This window comes from Thecamonas trahens, assembly GCF_000142905.1.
Source record: "Thecamonas trahens ATCC 50062 unplaced genomic scaffold supercont1.7, whole genome shotgun sequence".
Classification (NCBI taxonomy): domain Eukaryota; order Apusomonadida; family Apusomonadidae; genus Thecamonas; species Thecamonas trahens.
The window spans coordinates 396630-415435 of NW_013657673.1; the positions used below are offsets into that span (position 1 = coordinate 396630).

Here is an 18806-nt window from a genome sequence, read left to right on the forward strand (position 1 = left end):
TCACCCCAGCCAGCTCCTCCGATCGAGGGGCCCATGCCCACTTTGTGCTAGCTCCCTCCACGCTCCGGATGCTGCCCACGTCAACCGCCCGTGACGCCACCACCGTACGGCACTACCCCTCCCCCTCCCCTCCCCTCCCCCTCCCCCCCCCCCCCCCCCCCCCCCCACACACACATACCGATACATCTCCTGCACAGCTGCCATGACTGCCACGTGAGCTCTCCGTGAGTTCCCACCGGTCGGTTCTCCAAGTCGAGTGGCCTGCCCTCCAACCGGCCGCCTGTCGGCTGTTCGTCTAACCCTGAACGGTACGCTCGTTCGGGCGCGTTGTCGCGCGTCTCAAAGTGAACAACTCGGTGATGTTTGACTTCCAGATCACCGGCGGATGCTGCACGACGCCTGCTTGGCCTGCGGCTTGGGGTGGCAGGCGCGCCCGCACGTGATGGCGGCCGACACGTAGACGCCCGCCTGAAGGATGCCAGACCTGGGAGTATATTATGGGCGAGGCGCGCAAGGTGCCGTACGCCGCCGATTCGGAGGAGCGGCGGGCGCGGACGGTGCGGAGCTTGTTGTTGACGACCCCGACGAGCGGGGAAGGAGAGCATGACAGAGTTGAACACAGCGGCGGGACGGGAGAGCGCGAGGGCGTTATGGATCTTCTTGCGACGGACGAGCTTGCCGGTCGGCGTGGCCGCGCAAGTGATGGCACGTCATCCTGTACTGGATTCTGGACGCCGCGCTCATCAACGCGTACGCGCTCTACGCCGACGCGAGCCCACGCCCCGCCATGACTCGCGTGGCTATCATCGACGCCTTCTTGCCGCCAGCGCCGCCGCCGCCAACTCCGCGCCGTCGCGCAAGCGAAAGCGCACCTCTGCGGCGGCTGCTCGTCACCACCACTTCGCACAGCGAGCCGCCGTGCGACGCGACTGCCTCGCCTGCCGGAAGCTTCATGGTAAGCGATGGCGGCCGCGGACCTTTTGCGCCGCGTGCGGCACTCATCTCTGCATCGCCGACTGTGGTCTGTTGTGGCAGCCATTATCACTTTGTACTACTCTCTTACAACAATCCATGGACGTTGCGACGTCTGTGGAGCGCGGCTTGCGCGATGGATAAATGAGTCCATTCCGTACCGCAAAGGGTTCAAGGTAAAGGCACCCCACTTCACCACCTCTCCTCCGTTTCCGCGGGTCTGAGCCGCAATTGGCTTTACTTGGCAAGAATGACTTGGTCGACAAAAATGGTTAGCGCCTTGTGGACACGAATCGATTGCTGGTGGCCCTGGATGACGTCGGCTGCAAGCGAGAGCTTGATATCAAGCTGACTTTCCTCCAGATCCATGCCATGCTCGCCGGCGACGGTGACCACGGCCTCGGTCACGGCCTCAATGGGCGCCGACGGCTGCTTGTGCTTGACGTGGACGTACGAAGCCGAAGCAAGATCAAAGTGCTCGCGATCCTTGCTCGAGAACTCGGGTCCCACCAACGCCCGCCTTACAGCAAGAAAGCAGGTGATGGCGTCAACCGACAGCACTTCGGACCGCTTCCGCCCCAGCTTCTCAAACAGCGAGATCTCTGGATGCTCCGACCGCCGCTCGCCCACGTTGTACCACAGCGAGGCTTCGGACTCGTGCGCTCCACGCCGTGACGCTGCCTGGCTGCGGGCCCACGTGCGGATTGCCCGCGATAGCGACCACTTGGCCCGCTCAGCCGACGCCTCGCGCAAGAGGTAGATCTCGTCAATGGTGCCAAGCAGCCAGTCCAGCGATCGCAGCTGGACGGTCACACTCTTCCGCCGTGAGGCGACGACGATGATGGCGATTCGGGTGCCAGTGACGACGAGCGCCGTGGCGACGACGACGGCCGCATGAACATCGGTGTCCGCGGCGAGACCGGCGACTGCGCTGCCACCAGCGGCGTAAAGGGCGTGAGGGGCGAGAGTGGTGATCGTGGCGACGATTTGCGTGTATCCACTTCAAGCTCAAGATCAGTTTGGAAATCAAGTGTGAGTGTCAGTTCGGGCGAGGCAGAGCCGACCGACTGCTCGGTCGGCGAGCTAGACGGTGAGTAGTGCGGGGGCGACTCGGAGCCGATGGGAAAAAGCGACGACGACGACGGCGACTTGGTCATGATGCTCATAGAATTGCGTCGGTCCAGACCGATTCGACGAATGGTTGGCATGGTGAGGATCGGCCCAGAGGCTGGCCGCATGGTCGCCAACGACGCTGAGTACATCTTGGTCTCGCCGCGCTCGTCCACAGGCGGAGGCGACCGAGACTCGGATAGTCTTGACCGGCTTGTAGACCGCGACAGCGACCTGGGCGAGCTGGGCGGCTCGTCTGACTGCAGTGATGGGTCCAGACTGGGCATCGTGGCGGAGAGCTTGCCGAGCACAAGATCTACAAAGTCGTCCGAGTCGGAAGAAAGCGTCCCAGAGCCGTTTCCGGTTCCAACCGGCAAGCTCTGCAGCTCGAGCGACTGGCTCTGCTCCGGCGGACCCGGAAGCGAGTTCGAAGCGTCATCCATCTCGCCCAGCGAGTCTGAGACGCGAAGCTCGGCTTTGGCCTCCTCGTGGAGGCTCGCCGCTGTCACCTTGCCTGACGCCAGATCGTCGACCATTCGGCGCACCTCTTTGTAAGCCTCGTGTGAGACCAGGTCGCCAAAGCCTTTGGCAGTCATGTGTGAGCGCAGGGCCTGGACCTTGGAAATAGAGTCCTTCCACTGGACCGCCACCCGTTGCGATGCGGACCGGTTGAGGAACTTGGTCTCCACGGCCTTGGCCCGCATCGTCCGCATGTGTTTCCGCAGCCGCGATGCCTCTTCTTCTTTGGAGAAGATCAACTCGTCGATGTCATTGATTTCTCTTTGGATGGATGCAATCCGCTCGCGGAGCGTGTTCAACCGTGCCGTTTCTTGCTCCAGTGCGTTTTCCTCGCGCAGCCGGGTCGCCGAGTCGGCCTCGACCTGCGCGTTGAGCACGATGGTCTGATGAATAAGCCACGAGTTCTTGAGCTTTGCGGCATCCAACTTGTCATGCGCCTCGTCCAGCTGGTTCCGCTCAAACGACGCCACCCGTGCCTGCAGCGCCGCGTCCTCTTGGGCCAGGTGCTCGGCCTCGCGGGCTTGTTCCAGTTGCTGGGACAGGGTCATGATCCGCTCCTCCAGTCCCACCAGCTGCTTCCTCAGCTGTCCCTTGGAGCTTCGGATAGCCGAGAGCTGCGACTTGAGAGCCCGTGGTGCATCGGCCACCTCTGCATGCTGGGCAAGGAGCAGCTCGGCAGACTTCTTTCGCGACATCATCTCCCACGCGACGTGGGCCCTCAGCGATGGCAGGACCCAGATGACCGACCGCAGCGTGGAGATGCAAGCCGCCAGCAGGGCCTTGAGGCCGGGACCGCCCTCTGGTGCCACCAGCACCTTTTCCACTGCTTTGATGAGAGTCTCTCCAGGCACCTGTGCTCTCTCATCCTGGCTGACTACCAACGATGACGTTCCCCGCAACCGAGACGTTCTTGGCGCCAGCGGCTCGACCTCGCGTGCCGCCACCAGGAACCGGTCCACAGCCGCCTGTAGTTCCACTATCCGGCCCATGAGAGGACCAAGCAGGAAAAGGAAGAGCAAAGAGAGAGAGAGAGAGGTGAGTGTAGGTGTTGTTGTGGCGGTAGGTAGACCCGCTGAGCTACTGTCCCACCTGCCAACTTGCCGTTCATCAGCTGTCCACCGCCCGCGCCCGCCCTTCTTGCCGCTCACCCCCCCCCCTCCCCCCCCCCCCCCCCCCGCTGCCTGCCAGCAGACTTGGGCGCAGAGACGTAAGTGCAGAAGGACCCGAGGCGGACGAGTTGGTTGCATACCTCACTCATTCACTTGGGAATACAGCATGCAGAGACTGGCGCTGGGAGTGGTGCTGCAGGTGGTTATGGTTGTGGCTGTGGTGCTGTCTGCGGTGGTGAGTGCGTCGTCGCAGCAGTGCTCTCTGGTGGAAGAGCTCAAGGCTGCCGGTGGTCACATCCATGAGATGATCAATGTGGCTGATGGTGGTGGGGATGAAAGTGGTGGTTATGCTTATGGTGGTCGGCGACTGGTGGCTGCAGGGGATATCGGTGGTGGGGAAGAGCTGGTTCATGTCCCCTTTGCTGCCATGATAACTATCGACGACGCCTATCGCTCGCCCATTGGGAGGGTGCTGATGGCCCTTGAGCTGCCGGATGCACAGGCGCTGGCGCTGTACCTGCTGTTTGCTCGCGCATGGCCACGGGTGGACCCGCAGCTCACCTCAATCAAGGCCTGCCATCTTGCTTGGCTGCCCACTCCGGACGAGATCCACGTGCCGATTCTGTGGCGCGCAAGCGAGCGCGAAGCCCTCCACCCGTCACAGATTGCCAGTCAAGTCGACGATGACGCTCGGCGCGCACGCGATGCATACAAGCGGTGGTCTGCTGACCTTATCCTCGCACTGCGCCGCCTCGGCCTGAAAAAGCCCGACCCGGCCGAGGTTTTCTCCCTTTCGGCCTTCAAGTGGGGTCTGGCAGTTGTCTCCTCACGAGTCTTCTCCGTCACCGTCACCGATCCAAGCTCCGGCGAGCAGATCCATCACCGGGCACTGGTTCCGGTCCTGGACCTCGCCAACACTGACGTCCACTCGCGGGTCCGCACCATCGAGGCTGTCGGGCCCGACGGCTCGATCTCGCTTCAGTCGACAGCACCGATCGAGGCTGGTGCTCCAGTGACCGTCTTCTATGGCTCGAACCAGCTTTCCAATGTCGACCTCTTTGTCAAGTATGGGTTTATGCTGGGGGGCACCGAGGTCCACGATCCCGAGTCGGACCTTCCTCCCGGCATCACTGTCTCCCTCGCGGATGGACCGGCACCACTCCTTGTCAAGCTTCCGCCAGGCAACCCAGAGAGCAAGCTGTACATCAATCCGGAGTTGGTTGCTGCCATCAAGCCCAACGAGCTCGAGGCCGAGATCCGGAGCCGCATCGCCGCTCTCGACTTGGCCAAGCAGAGCTTGGTCAAAATCGAGCCGCCGTATCCGCCGCGGACCACACTTGCCCTTGCTGTCCTCACCAACGAGCGCTGGTATGCTTCGCGCGCCCTCCACTCCCTGGTCCTCATCCGCCAAGCCGCTGCCTCTGAGGCTGCTGCCGCCGGCATCACCCTCGACGCCGACAAGACTGATCTGTGAGCCTAAATCCCCCCCTCCCCCCTTTCCGAACCCATCGGTGCTACCATCGCCGTGTCTGCATACACTCTAACTTTAGCACTGTTCAACAGAAGCAGGCTGGTCCCGAGTCGGTAGCCTCGGCCGTGGTCAGTTGCCGTGGCCTGCGTGCTTTTGCGAGAGTGACACATTGGGTGACTGCGACCGATTGAGCCGATGGGTGACGAACCGGAGCTTCCACGACGACCAGGGCGACAAGGCGACCGGGTGGAGTGACAGCAGAACCAGTGGTGGCAAGAGTGGTAGTAGCACCACCCCACTTTACGCACACGCACACACACACACACACACTAACATAGGGTAGTGTGATGGCTGTGAGTGGGTTAAACGCACGGCGTGCCAAGGTGCGCGCCAGCAACCACTGTCCGGCTGTCCTGCTCGCGCCACTGGGCGAGGAGCGGGTCTACCGCCAGGCTATCGAGTGGTGGGAGCGGATCGACGAGGGACTGCAGTATGTTGTGGCCACAGGCGACATCGGGAAGGGCGGCAAGTATCTTATTCGCTGGCTCAATCGGCTGGAAAAGGGCATCGAGCTCGAGTTTCCGCTGGAGGACTCGCCGGCGGCCCACGCAGTCTCGCCGCGCCGCATCTCGCTCATCCGCTCGCTCTTTGCGCTCGCCACCAACGAGCGCTTCTCGCTCCGCATGCAGCGCCAGATCTTTAATCCGCTAGCCAAACTTCTTGACGAGCCCGACATGGAGTTTCCGGATCTGGAGATCGATTGGCGCCCACTTCACCACATCGTCACCTCGCTGTACTCCGAGTCGTCTTGCCCGGACGGGATGATGCCGTCGGCCTCACACGCCTCGGCGCTGTACAAGGTTATTTCTCGGTCGCGGAGGCTGTTTCCTCGAAGCACGGCCGCGACTGTCCTGGACGAGGCAAAGCCATACATCCAGCCGTATGCGCCGGGCGTGACGCTCAAGGCGCTCCTGGTTGCCACCATGTTTGTCCCCGCATCGCATGCACCGCTGAAGGAGTGGCTGCCGACCTTGCTGGAGGCCGACAAACTCATTCGATCGCGCGAGTGGACGACCCGGCTGCTCTCACTCTTGGTCGAGGCACTGGAGGCGAGCGTGTGCGAGGCGGAGCGCCACGCTGCCGTGGCTGCGGAGGTGTGCAAGCTGTTGCCGGACCTGATCCAGCGCGGCATCTCGCGACTGCAGTTGCCTGGCGCGTCAGGCTCTGGACAGGCCGACGTGGCGCTGCCGCAAAGCGGGCAGCAGCTCATGGTCCCTTCGTCGATGACCCACCTGCTTGGGCGGTCGATGTTTTGGATTGAGCTGGGCAAGGCGTTTGTGATGGCGGCTGCCAATGGGAGTGCCGACTCGCCGGCATACTCTGCGCTCGAAACACTGCTCACCATGCTCAAGTCCTACCTGCACCCGTCCAACTCGGGGCGGTGGCAGACCGCGCTCGCCGTCCTGCTCAACACGCTGGCGACGACGGTGACCGAGGTGGCGGTGGCTGCGCCCGACGCATTTGCGGCGCCGATGCGGGCCAAGTTTGTGCTGCTGATGGAGCGCCACATGTATGTTGCGCTGTACTCCAAGTCGCACATGCTGACCAAGGCCGGTGTGGCGATGGCTGAGGCGTGCATGACGCTCGAGCCGCGGCTGGTCGTGGAGAAGATGACGCTCGAGCTGACCACCTCGCTCCAGTCGGTCAACGAAGTCCACCGGACTCAGGCTGCTTTGCAGTTACTGGGCGCGGTCCTTGTCCCGTGGTTTGCTCGCAGTGGCTTTGACCATGCTGGGCTCGGCCCTCGGGTTCAACCTGAGGCTGCGTCACTCGAGCTCTTGCTATTCTTTATGGACATTCTACTGATGGGTCTCGACCCGAACGACATGGGCAAGTCTGTGGCCACCATCCGCACCACGTTTTCGCTGCTCTCGATGATGCCACTCGCTGCGCGCGGCACGACCGCTGCCCTGTTCACCGACTGGGCGCTGGCCTTTGTCGACCGCGCGTTCTCGTTCTATGAGCAAGCCGAGGATGTGTCGATGGTGGCTTCCATCGGCGTCGACGTCGGCGAGCGGGCGTACTCGGTCCGCGGCGGCGACCGCGCGCTGGGCGGAGGCTCGCTGGTTGCGTCTGAGGGTGCGAGCTCGGCGGCGACCCAGGCTCAGATGGTTGGGGCTACTTTTCGGGCGTCATGGCTATGTTTGCCGACGCGCTACCTCGCAGCATGGTGGCCGATGTCGCGCGGCACGTGCTCCAGCTCATCCGCGGGCGGCTGATGATGAACGCGCTTGAGCAGGTTCGCGACGTCGTCTCGGTGCTGTGCGGCGGCTCGACACTTGAGAAGCAGAAGATTGCCATCGACATTCTCGCTCCGCCGACGCTGCAGATTGTGCGCGACGAGCTGGCGTCCGGCGCTGGGAGCCAGGCGTCGGCCAACGCGCCGCTGCTGCTGTGGAACTTGAACGTGCTCGCCGGCATTGCACAGTCGCGGGCGTTTGCGCGCGACTACGCCGACGATATCCGCGCGCTCTTGCCCAAGATTTTTGCGCTTGAGCACAAGGGCGCGGCCATGCTCGCCGCCGAGTTTGTGCGTTGCATCCTCACGGCGCTGTCCGAGACCGATCACGTCGGCATTGCGGCTATGGGCCCTGCCGAAGCCGAGGCAATGCTTGCTAGCGGCGACTCGCCAGAGCTACTCTGGCGCGGCCCGCTGCCGTCGCTGCAAAAGACGCGGCTGGAGCTCGAGTGGGTAGTGGCAGCCGACGATGCCCACCGCCCGTTTGTCGAGTTTGCTTGGGAGGTCTTTGACTGCGTGTGGGGCGAGGTCGAGACTCGTCTCGTGGCTTACGCCTGCTCTGCGCCAGGCGAAGAGCCGTTGACCAAGGCGCAGCTCCACGCAACGCTTTCGCTGCTGGCGGGCCTGCTACAGGGATCTGGGCGGCTTCTGCCCGAGAGCGAGTACTCGGGACCTGATGCGCAGTCGGAGACCGAGACGACGCCACGGGGCGACGCTGCGGGCGGTGGGGACGGCTTGTGCAGCGATGCACATGAGGTTCTTGCCCAGGCGCGACCGGCGATGCTCTCTCTCGAGGTGCTGGACATGCCGACGCCTGCCCGACGCGGCGGGTGGGGCCATGAGCAGAGCCGCGACGACATTGGGCGGGTCCTGCACCAGATGGCGAGCAAGCTCTCTTCGCATGAGCTGTCCGATGTACTTGGAGCGCAGATTGTGTGCGAGTGCATCCGTCTGCATCTCGCCTTCCGCGGGGTGAACAAGGGCGAGGTGTCGAACGCACAAAGCGCGCTTATCAACTCGCTTTTTGAGACGCCGCTGATGAACGCACTCTGCATTGCCTCGCGGTCGCTGGCGGTCATCCGCACGGGGCTCTGGTGGCACCACTACGAGTTTGTGAACCGGCTTGTGCCGCCGAGCGAGACCAACGTGGCGCTGCTTGACGATGTGTTTGCGCTGGCGCGCGGGCCACACGCGCCGATCCGGGCAGCGGCACAGGAGACTCTGGCTGCACTCCTGCCGCGGTTCACTCTCACTCGGGCGCGGCTGCTGGCGACGGCGCTCGACGCGCTCGACGCCCCGGGCGAGGTCGGCGACGACGTGCTCACCGGCTCACTCTACTTTATCAACCGCGGCCCGGAGCTCAAGTTTATCATGACGCGACCGGAGCTGCGGACCAAGCTGCTGGTGGCGCTCGGCAAGACTCATCGGATCGAGAAGTTGACGGTGCTGGCGCGGGCCAACGCGCTGCTGCACAAGGTGCTCAGCCTTGATGTGGCGCCGTTTGTGCAAGCGCCAGGCCCGTCTGGCCCCGTTCCAGGCCATTTGGCACAAGCTGTTGACGAGCATGCCTCGGCCGTGACGGCCAAGGCCGAGGCAGCGCATGCTGCAACGTGCTCGGCGCTCCTCGCAGAGCTCGACGAGCACCCAACGATGCACTGGCGGCACGTCGGGTTTATCATCATGCTGCTCACCAACGAAATGCGGACTGACGCGATGCCATCGGCCGAGCTTCTGCGGCTCTTCCTTCGCAAGGCTGTGGACGAGCTCGAGTCGATCCGGAACATGGCGCTGGTGGGCCTCTGCCCGATTCTGGTGCTGTTGAGCCAGGCGCTCGGCCTGCACCCGGTCCATCGGCCGAGCGCGTTCCAGGTCGAGGGCGACGAACTGCCAGAGGCAGAGGTGTTTGGCGACCAAGCGAGCTTTGAGGCGGCCGAGTTTGTGGATCCGGCATGGGCTGGGTGGTCTGCAGCGGTACCGTCGACCGCGACGGTGCTACGCGACTTGCGGCCCAAGCATAAGCTGTTCACCTTTTCCGCCAGCGAGGCCCAGGTTGCCGAGCAGGCACAAGCGCTTGTGGCCGAAGTCCGAGCATGCTTTGGAGAGGCCGAGTACTTGGTGCGAATGGTAGAGGTGCAGCAGATGAGTGAGCGCGGCGATGAGATCGGCTTGGCATTTCTGCCATCACGGGCGTTCACGCTTTCGCTTGGCTTTGCGCTTGTGGGCCCCGAGACAATGCTTCAAGTGGTGACGCCATGTGTTGGGCTTGTTCTGAGCGGTATGGCCGCGAACGACGCGTCGGCGTGGTCGTCGCATGCTCTGGGCGCCGAGCTCATGTCTGCGGTCGGCAGCGCGTCGATGTACACCCCCGACGTCGAGGCGTGGCAGGCGGCGGGCGAAGTGGTGACGACGCTGCTGCGTGCCGGACTGAGCCTGGCCAAGGACAGCGAAGGGTTTGAAGACTGGAAGGTGGGGCTCTCTGCTCTGCTCGAGGACCACGACCCGCGGCGGTTCGGATGGCTGCTGAACGAGCTGGCAGCCGCACCGCGGACGGCTTCGACGTCGGCGCAACGGGTCAAGGCTCTGGAGCTTGTGACGCTCAGCGTTGTCGTGGCCGGGCGGCGGAGCGTGCGGTGGTTTGAGCCGCTGCTAGACGAGCTGGCGGCGGCGCGGGCGTCGGAACTGAAGCAGATGCGCTCGGTGGTCATGTCGTTTGTATCGGAGCTGCTGGCGCTCGGGCCGCGGCCGGCGGTCGACGTTTGGGTCTCGGCCCTGTTGGCCGAGGTGCAGGACGAGGGCGCACCTGCCGAAGTGCGGTCGCGCCGGGCCAAGGTCCTGCTCTCGCTCGTCTTCAACTCATCGTTCAAGGTTGGGCGTGGAATGGAGAGCCAGCTGGCTCGTGTCGTCCCGCTAGTGGCCAGCGCTGCCGACGACACTGATCCGGCGGTGCCATCATATGCGCGGCTGACGCTGCGGTTCTGTGGCAAGCTCGCGGTCCCGTCTTCGATGCTTGAGGATGTAATGACAGCGCTCACCAAGTGCCTGGCGGTTCGCGAGGAAGCGTCGTGGCGGGTCCGGCTCTCTGCGCTCTCGGGCATCCAGTCGCTCATTCTTGCACAGGCGCCACGGCTAGGAGCGGCGAGTGCTGGCGGGGTCGGGCTCGCGCGTGCAGTGCTTGATGCACTGCTAGATCCGCAACGCGAAGTTTGTGATGCGGCGTCACACACACTCTCGGGCATGATGGTGTGTCTGCCGTGGCTTGGTGTCGAGGTCCTGCTGCCGCTGCTGGACGCAGCGGCGCAGCTCCCTGTCCGCGACGTGCGGCGGCGGAACAAGAAGAAGCGTAAGGGCAAGAAGAGCAAGGACACGGATGGATGTGCTGGCCCCAGTGCCGTCGACTTGAGCGGGACGCGGCTTGCACTTTGCGAGACCGACGCCAAAGCAGTGGGAGATCTCGCGCCGGACGAGCTTGACACCCGGCTGCGCAAGGTGCATGCCGCAGTGCAGGGTCTCATTGCGCTGCTGCGGACCGAGCCGTACGAGGTGACGGCGTGGATGGTACCTGTCCTTGTCCGGGTCGCCAAACACCAGGCGTCACCGCTGCCGATCCGCAGCACGGTCTCACGGTACTACGCCGAGTTCTGGCGGACACACTCGGACTCGTTCCCGCTCTACGCGTCGCTCTTTTCTGCCGATGAGCTGGAGACTGTGCGGGAGATGGTGGTTGCACCGACCTACTTTGCCTAACCCTTAACGGTACGATCGTTCGGACGCGTTGTCGCGCGTCTCAAATTGAACAACTCGATGATGCTTGACTTCCAGGTCACCGGCCGGCCGTCGCTGCGCGACGCCTGCTTGGCCTGCGGCTTGAGGTGGGAGGCGCGCCCGATGCGTGATGGCGGCCGACACGTGGACGCCCACCTGAACGATGCCCGAGTTGCCGTCGCGATGACGGACGCCTGAGAGCATGGGCGAGGCACACGAGGTGCCGTACGACGCCGATCCAGAGGAGCGGCGGGCGTGGACGGTGCGGAGCTTGTCGTTGACGACCCCGACGACCGGGAAGGAGAGCATGACAGAGTTGAACACGGTAGCCGGACGGGAGAGCGCGAGGACGTTGTGGATCTTCTTGCGATTGACGAGCTTGCCAGTCGGCGAGGCCGACGCCGAGTTGACCGCGATTGATGGACGTTGCGACGTCTGTGGAGCGTCGCGGAGCGCAGCTTGCGCGATGGACAAAGTTGTCCATTGCGCACCGTAAAGGGATACCCGCCAATGTCGCCAGGTCCCGTTCATCGCCAAAGACAGCACGACGATGACGACGACGACCAGTCCATTGCGTACCGTAAAGGGATACCCGCCAATGTCGCCAGGTCCCGTGACCGGGTGGAACGATGTGGAGGAGGTGACAGGTGATGGTGTAAAGGCGGTTGTGGAGGCCATGTTCGAGCGGACTCTGGCTGTGGTGACCGGGTGGAACGATGTGCAGGAGGTGACAGGTGATGGTGTAAAGGCGGTTGTGGAGGCCATGGCAAGGGAGGTGACCAACAATGAAAGCGAGGCCTTGCTCAAGGTGGAGACTGGCTACAAGGCGCTGATTCGGGTGGTGGTGCTGGTGGCTGATGCAAGTCGGGCGGCTTTGGAGAGCGAGTCCAGCGAAGGTGTTGTGGGCAGAGGTCGGATCTCGAACAGTGACATGACGAAGATGTATGATGCGCTGGAGTTTGCCCTGCCGTCGATGATGCATGCGGTGCGGTTGGTCGCTGGAGGACATGAGTTTGTGAACGAGCTGAGTCGGGACTGGCTTGATGCCTTCTTCCCGCCATTGGTCGACTCGCTGACGGCGGCCGAGGCTGGTGGGGTGGCATCGGTGCTGATGGGCCAGTACTGGCGCCTGGTGGTGTGGCTGATGGTCGAGCCGAGGGGTGAGTTTGTCGAGCAGGGCTCAGCAGGGTTTGAGGCCGGAATGCGGTCGTTGATGGCAGCGCTGCCGGTGCTACACGCCGATGCAGGCGGGCGACAGGCTTTTGAGCACATGGTGTCGTGCGTAGCCAACGGCATTGTCATGACCCGGTCGTGGATCGGATACGACTACCAGGCGTTAGGGGACGATCTCTTGAACGCCACGTTTAACGAGTGCGATGTGATGATTCCGATGGTGGCTTACGAGGGCTTGATGGAGATGGACGAGGTTGCGTTGCTTCGGGAACTGCAGGTTCGGTATGCCGCACTCTGCGATGATGGCATGTTGACCGGGGTCTCCAGTGACACCCTGTACGACGCCGCGAATCTGGCGATCTATGTCTCCGAGAGACTGGGGCAGTTTGAGGTTGGAGCGGCCTTTCTAGTGATGGCGGCGGTGCGGGCGTTGCCATCAGCTGCTGACTCGATCAACATTGCACTCTCAAACCTGGACCCCGATGGCCACCTGACTGTCACAGAAGGAGCCAAGGTGCAGTTCGAGGTAGCCACCAGCGCCTGGCTTGTCGAACTGGAGGCAACGGTGACGTCTGGTGTGGCGCGCGGCGTACCGTCGCTCGCAGACATGGCTGCGAGAGTCCTCCTGCTGGACGCGGAGTTGCTGCAGGATGCGATTATCGACGGCAGGGTGCCAGACGAGGTGGTGGCGCAGGTGCTGCACTCGGCAGACACGGAGCTGACGGGCGGGCGCGAGAAGCCGGCTTCGCTGATGCGGGCCGAGACGATTGCCATGCGGATCGCAAGCGTGCCGTTTCGCATGTTTCTGGGAGCGGCGGAGGCAAGGAGTGCACGGAGCAAGATGTTGGCGATAGCGTTGAAGCTCCCGCTTGAGCTCATTGGCGCGGAGCTGCTCGAGTCACTGGCAATGGTGATCAGCACATGGTGTCTAGACGCAGACGATGGTAGCGATGTTGTGCCGCTGTATGCAAAGGCGTGCGCGGCGTGTGTGCGCGTCACCGAGACCAAGCTGGAGGGTTTTGTGATGCACCTGCGAGCGCTCGAGCTGACTATGGCGCTGTCTGGCTCGGTGGGCGAGTCTACAGTGGAGCCGTCGCCGGGCGTAATGACCTACCTGGAGAAGTTTGTGTGGGGCGAGAGCAGAACGATCGATGTGGGGATGAGGGCTCTCTGCGGTGCATTGTCGGATCTGACACGAGCTGCGGACATGGATCCGGGGCTGGTGCCGCCGTTTGAGCTTCTGACGCTTATGACCAAGTTGGGCGAGCTGTTGCATCCAGGAGCCGGGATGGTGGGCAGCGAGTGGGCCGCGTTTTCGCCGCTGGGCTCGATGGGTGTGTTTGCAACGATGGGAGACCTTGCGCTGACGACGCATCCAATGCCAAGGGAGGCGATTTGCGGGCTGATGTGGGCGGTGGGCGACTGCCGGCGGGCGCTCGAGCTCTTGGTCAAGGTCTCAATCAGGCCAGCGGTGGTTGAGGCACTGGGCCCGATGCGCGCAAGCGCACACGACGCTACACTGGAGACGATGGAGGGCTTTAGCTCACTCGCCACATCTGTGCTGCAGTCGCTGTCGTGCGTGGAGATGATGGGCGAAGTGCAGATTTCGCACTTTATGTCCGACGTCTCGGCGGCGGTGATGGCAACGATCGAGTACTTGCGCAGCGAGGCGTGCGGCTTTCCATTATCGCTCCCTGACGAGCCCCTGCAGGTGCTGTGTGCACTCGGTGATGCAGCGGCGACGGGGCAGAGCATTCCCAATGATGTCAAGGCTGCGACTGTGGAGATGCTAGCGGTTGTGTTGCAGTCGCGCGATTTGTCTCAGACGGCGTCTGAGTTGGTGCCGTGGGCGCTGGAGATGTTGCAGCGGGAAGGGTAGACAACCGATGGTTGGAACAAAACAGGTTATTCATTGTTGGGCGGAGGCGACGACGAGAGCGGCGAGGGAAGCGACGACGGCGAGAGCGGAGCTGCGGCGGAGGGCGACGATGGCGGCGGGGCCGGAGTGAGCGGCGAGAGCGGGGTGTGCGGCAGCAGCTGGGCGTGGGGCGGTGGCTGAGTGGCGAGGACGAGCGAGCCTGTCTGCGGAAGTGGGGCGGTGGCAGTGGTGGGGGTGATCTGGACGGACGAGGTCGATGTTGCAAGCGACGACGACGAGTCTGTGCCCGGCGGCCAGTGAAGGCTCGCCGGGTCGCCCCAGTTTGGCACGTCTGCCAGGGTGATGGTGTCGGGGGTAAAGGGCACAATGTCGGGGTCAAAGCCGTAGTCTGCGCTAGGCAGCCAGTTGCCTGGAGTGGCGATCCACTTGAAGACCTCGAGGAGGAGCTCGTTGGGGAGGCGGGCCAATATGCAGGTGTCGGCGTACTTGCGCAATGGCTGGCCGGTGAGCGGGTCGGTGACGAGGGTGCGGGCAATGAGCAGGGCTTGCTTGACGGCGCGCTGGACGTAGCGGGGGAACTTGAGGTGGACCGAGGGCATCCACGGGACCTGGAGCTTGGCGTAGGCGGCGTAGGCTCCAAGGGCCGAGTAAACGTCGGGGTGCTCCTCGACCGAGGCGATGTCCATGCACTGGTCAAAGTCAATGCGGACGCGGCGCTCGAGGAGAAAGGCGACAATGTCTGTGTAGCCCTTCTTTGTGGCGATGACGACGGCGGAGCGAAGGCGCTTTGTGACAGCGTTAGGGTTTGCGCCGGCCGAGTCGACGAGGAAGCGGACGACGTCAGCGTGGCCCTCCTGCGCGGCGATGAGGAGCGGGTTGAAGCCCTGGTGCTGGCCGGCCTCGACGGCGACGCCGGCGTTGACCAGAAAGGCGACAATGTCTAGGAAGCCCTTCTTGGCGGCGACGTAGAGGGTGGTCTGCCCATTATCGGTGACGACGTCCGACTGTGCGCCGACCTCATCGACAAGGTAGCGAACGATGTCGATGTGGCCCTGAAGGGCGGCGACGTGGAGGGCGCGGTAGCCGTTCTTCTCCCCGACCTCGACGTCGAGATCGACGTCGTCGTGGGCGCGGGCGTACTCGATGAGGTACTTGACGGTGTCGAGATGGCCGTAGAAGGAGGCGAGGTAGACTGCGGTCTGGTCGTCGTTGGCCTGAGCGTCGACGTCGACGTGTGCGACTTCGACGAGGTACTTGACGATTTCGAGCTCGCCCTTTTCAGCGGCGATGAGCAGCGGGTAAAGCCGTCGTCTGAGGGGAGCTTGGCGTCGAGGCCAGCGTCTTCAACGAGGTACTTGACGATGTCCAGCTTGCCGTACCAAGAGGCGATGAAGACCGGGGTGTCGCCGGTCGAGTTGACGATCGAGGTGTCGACGTTGACGTCTTCGACGAGGTAGCGTACAAGGTCGAGCGAGCCGTTCTTTGCGGCAATGTACAGCGGCGTGGCGCCGTTGTGAGTCTGGGCGTCGGGATCGACGCCGACGGCCTCGATGAGGTAGCGGACAACGGTGCTGTGGTCGGCCTGGATGGCGATGTGGAGCGGGCGCCAGCCGACTTCTTGTGCGAGTTCCGCGTCTGCGCCGATGGAGTGAAGGAACTCGACGACGTCGAGCTGACCGTAGTTTGCGGCGATGTAGATGAGCGACGAGCCCTTGGAGGTGAGGCCCGAAGTGACGGCTGCAGCCGAGTGAACGAGGTAGCGGAGGATGTCGAGGGCGCCCTCCTGGCAAGCAACGTGGAGCGGTGACCAGCCGTCGTTGGAGGCGAGGTTTGGGTTTGCGCCGACCGAGTCGACAAAGTAGCGGACAAGGTCCTCGTAGCCGTACTTTGAGCATAGGTAGACGCATGTGATGCCGTTTGCGGACTGGACGTCGGGCGACATGCCGAGCTCGTCAACAAAGTAGCGGACGACGGCAAACTGGCCCTTTTGGGCGGCAATGTGGAGCGGAGTGAACCCGTTCTCGTCGCCGAGGGTGTAGTCGAGGGCGACGGTGTTGACGAGGTAGCGGAGAATGTCGACGTGGCCCTCCTTGGCGGCAATGTAGACGGCAGACTGGCCGTCGTTGGTGCGGGCGTTGACGTTGACCTTACCCGAGGTGACGAGGAACTTGATGACGTCAAGCCTGTTTTCCTGGACGGCGATGAGGAGCGGGTAAAGTCGTAGTTTGAGGCAGTCTCGAGGTCAGCGTTGGCGTGGTTGACGAGGTAGCGGAGTACGTCGAGGTTGCCCTTGGAGGCCGAGATGTAGGTCGGGGTCTGACCGAGGCCGGCCTGGACGTTGGTGTCGACGCCCGCGACCTCGACGAGGTATTTGACGATGGCGAGTTGGTTCTTTTCGGTGGCGATGAGGAGCGGGTTGAAGCCGTCCTTGGACGAGACGTTGACGTCCATGCCGACGGTCTCGACAAAGTACTTGATGACGTCGAGGTGGCCGTACCAGGCGGCGATAAAGGCCGGAGTGTCGCCGGTATCGTTGACGACCGAGGTGTCTGCGCCGGCTTCCTCGACGAGGAAGCGGACGAGCGGCATGTCGCCGAGCATGGCGGCGATGTAGACGGCCGACTGGGCGGTCCGCGACTTGGCGTTGACGTTGACTCCGAGTTCGTTGACCAGGAATCGGACGACGTCGAGCTGCTTCTCTTCGACGGCGGCAAGGAGCGGGGTGAAGCCCTTTTTCTGCGGCACCTCAGGGTCCATGCCGAGCTCCGAGGCGAGGTACTTGACAATGCCGAGGTTACCCTGCTTGGCGGCGATGTAAAGGCCGGTCTGCCCGTTGTGGGTCTTGGCAGAGGTGTTGGCGCCTGCGGCGACGAGGTACTTGAGCAGCTCGAGGTGGCCGCAGAAGCAGGCGACCAGGAACGGAGTGTAGCCGGACTTTTCGGCTTCCTCCATGTCCATGGCCAGGACTTCAACCATGAACTTGACCAGCTGTGTGTGGCCGTAGTAGGTGCCGATGTAGATGACCGACTGGCCGTCTGCGGCGGGTTCCCAGGCGAGCTCGGTCTTGTCGACGAGGTACTTGAACATGTCGTCGAGCCCTTCTTGGGCAGCCATGTGGAGGAGGTGGAAGCCAAACTCGTCGACGATGGACAGGTCTGCGTCTGTCTCCTCGACAAAGTAGCGGAGGAGGTCAAAGTGACCCGACTCGACCGAGATGAAGACCGGGGTGCGGTTGTCGAGGGTGGTGGCGTTGACGTTAGCGCCGGCGCGCTCGACAAGGAACTTGACGGCTTCGACGCGGTTCTCCTGAACCGCCATGTGGAGCGGGGTAAAGCCCTGGCCGACCTCGCCGCCGCCCGAGTTGACGTCGATGTCTGTGGCGGTGAGGATGAGCTCCATGAGCTCGACGTGGCCAAAGAAGGCGGCGATGGAGAGGCAGGTGTTGCCGCCGCCGGTCAGCGCGTGCGGGTCGATGCCTGGCAGCGAGAGGAGGAGCTTGACAAGGCCGGTGTCGCCGTTGCGTGAGGCGACGTGCAGGGCGTTGTTGCGCCACGCGTGGCGGGAGCGGACAGGCGACCATACCATGGGCTCGAGTGCGTTGACGTCGATGCCCTGCGAAGACGCGAGGACTTCTGCAGCGGCAAGGGCGTCGTCCGAGTGGCCCGAGGCCGACCACGGGCCCGAAGCCGGTGACGGCGAGTCTTCTTCGCCGGCGGCGGGCGGCAGCGGAGCGTCGAGCGACCTTGTACCGGCGGCAACCGGGCCCGGCGGCGAGGCCGAGCTTGGGCTGACGACGCCGGCAAGCTCGAGAAGGCGCATGACCCGCGAGACATTCCCCGAGTCACACGCCTCGACAAAGTACGAGTTGGCCGAACGCGGCTGGTGCAGAGTGAGCGGGTCGGCGAGGAGGGCCGAGGCCTCGCCTGCAGGGGCACGGGCGTCAGAGCCGCCAAAGGGAGGTGTGGTCACCGATGATGAGCTCTGTTCCGAGCGAAGGAACCTAAACGAGCCTCCTCCAATGCCTGCAACCGTATTGGACGCCGAAGGTAGTGCGCCACAGTCGGCGGCGTCTGTACCCGTCCGTGTGCGGGAGAGGAAGTGGTATGACAACCGTGTGAGTGAATGAGCCGACATTGCGGCGGGCACTGCCACCATCGCATGTGTCCCTTTCCCCAGCACCACATGCAGGGGGATGGCCATGAAGAGGGGAGGGAGGGGGGGGGGGCATGCAGAGGGTATGACAATACAGAAAACAAGAGAAGGATGAGGAAGGGCAAAGAGGGGGGGTGGGAGGGGGTGGGAGGGAGGGAGGATGTTGGCTCGCTTGCCTTGACCTTGGCCAAGGCGAAGAAGGTCGTGAAACGGCGTTCTGTTCGGCCAATGAATGGCGAAAAACGTACCCATGAGGGGAGAAGGAAAGGGGGGGGGGAGTCGAGTGGGTAGCCACGGGCGACGAGTTTAATTGGTGGCGAACAATTTTGTATTTGTGGTGGAGAGGGGAAGGGAGGGGGG

At 63.4% G+C, this 18806-nt stretch overlaps 7 protein-coding genes across 7 annotated transcripts in view; 3 read left to right on the plus strand and 4 right to left on the minus strand.

Moving 5' to 3' along the window:
- The window catches only part of AMSG_01898 (derlin-2), a 1446-nt gene extending 1198 nt beyond the window's left edge, over nt 1–248 (minus strand). The window contains exon 1 of the mRNA XM_013905946.1: nt 179–248. Coding sequence (XP_013761400.1) covers nt 179–204 — 26 coding nt within the window. The 5' untranslated portion in view covers nt 205–248. The remainder of the gene's footprint in view (nt 1–178) is intronic.
- A 961-nt stretch (nt 249–1209) lies between these two features.
- On the minus strand, nt 1210–3590 carry AMSG_01900 (uncharacterized protein; the record flags this gene model as incomplete). The annotated part of the gene is made up of 2 exons (XM_013905947.1): nt 1210–1786; nt 1837–3590. 2 exons carry the CDS (start codon nt 3588–3590, stop codon nt 1210–1212), a joined length of 2331 nt encoding a protein of 776 aa, XP_013761401.1.
- A 286-nt stretch (nt 3591–3876) lies between these two features.
- Nucleotides 3877–5184, plus strand: AMSG_01901 (uncharacterized protein; the record flags this gene model as incomplete). The annotated part of the gene is made up of 2 exons (XM_013905948.1): nt 3877–4036; nt 4112–5184. 2 exons carry the CDS (start codon nt 3877–3879, stop codon nt 5182–5184), a joined length of 1233 nt encoding a protein of 410 aa, XP_013761402.1.
- A 344-nt stretch (nt 5185–5528) lies between these two features.
- AMSG_01902 (uncharacterized protein) lies at nt 5529–11288 on the plus strand (the record flags this gene model as incomplete). The annotated part of the gene is made up of 2 exons (XM_013905949.1): nt 5529–7320; nt 7344–11288. 2 exons carry the CDS (start codon nt 5529–5531, stop codon nt 11222–11224), a joined length of 5673 nt encoding a protein of 1890 aa, XP_013761403.1. The 3' UTR covers nt 11225–11288.
- Nucleotides 11289–11300: 12 nt separating this feature from the next.
- Nucleotides 11301–11920, minus strand: AMSG_01903 (uncharacterized protein; the record flags this gene model as incomplete). The annotated part of the gene is made up of 3 exons (XM_013905950.1): nt 11301–11328; nt 11385–11677; nt 11822–11920. 3 exons carry the CDS (start codon nt 11918–11920, stop codon nt 11301–11303), a joined length of 420 nt encoding a protein of 139 aa, XP_013761404.1.
- A 76-nt stretch (nt 11921–11996) lies between these two features.
- AMSG_01904 (uncharacterized protein) lies at nt 11997–14320 on the plus strand. Its single transcript, XM_013905951.1, has one exon. It carries the CDS (start codon nt 12006–12008, stop codon nt 14292–14294), a length of 2289 nt encoding a protein of 762 aa, XP_013761405.1. The 5' UTR covers nt 11997–12005; the 3' UTR covers nt 14295–14320.
- On the minus strand, nt 14321–18428 carry AMSG_01905 (uncharacterized protein; the record flags this gene model as incomplete). Its single annotated transcript, XM_013905952.1, has 3 exons — nt 14321–15605; nt 15650–16485; nt 16572–18428. The coding sequence occupies 3 exons, from the start codon at nt 18426–18428 to the stop codon at nt 14321–14323; spliced, it is 3978 nt and encodes a 1325-aa protein (XP_013761406.1).
- Nucleotides 18429–18806: the final 378 nt, after the last annotated feature.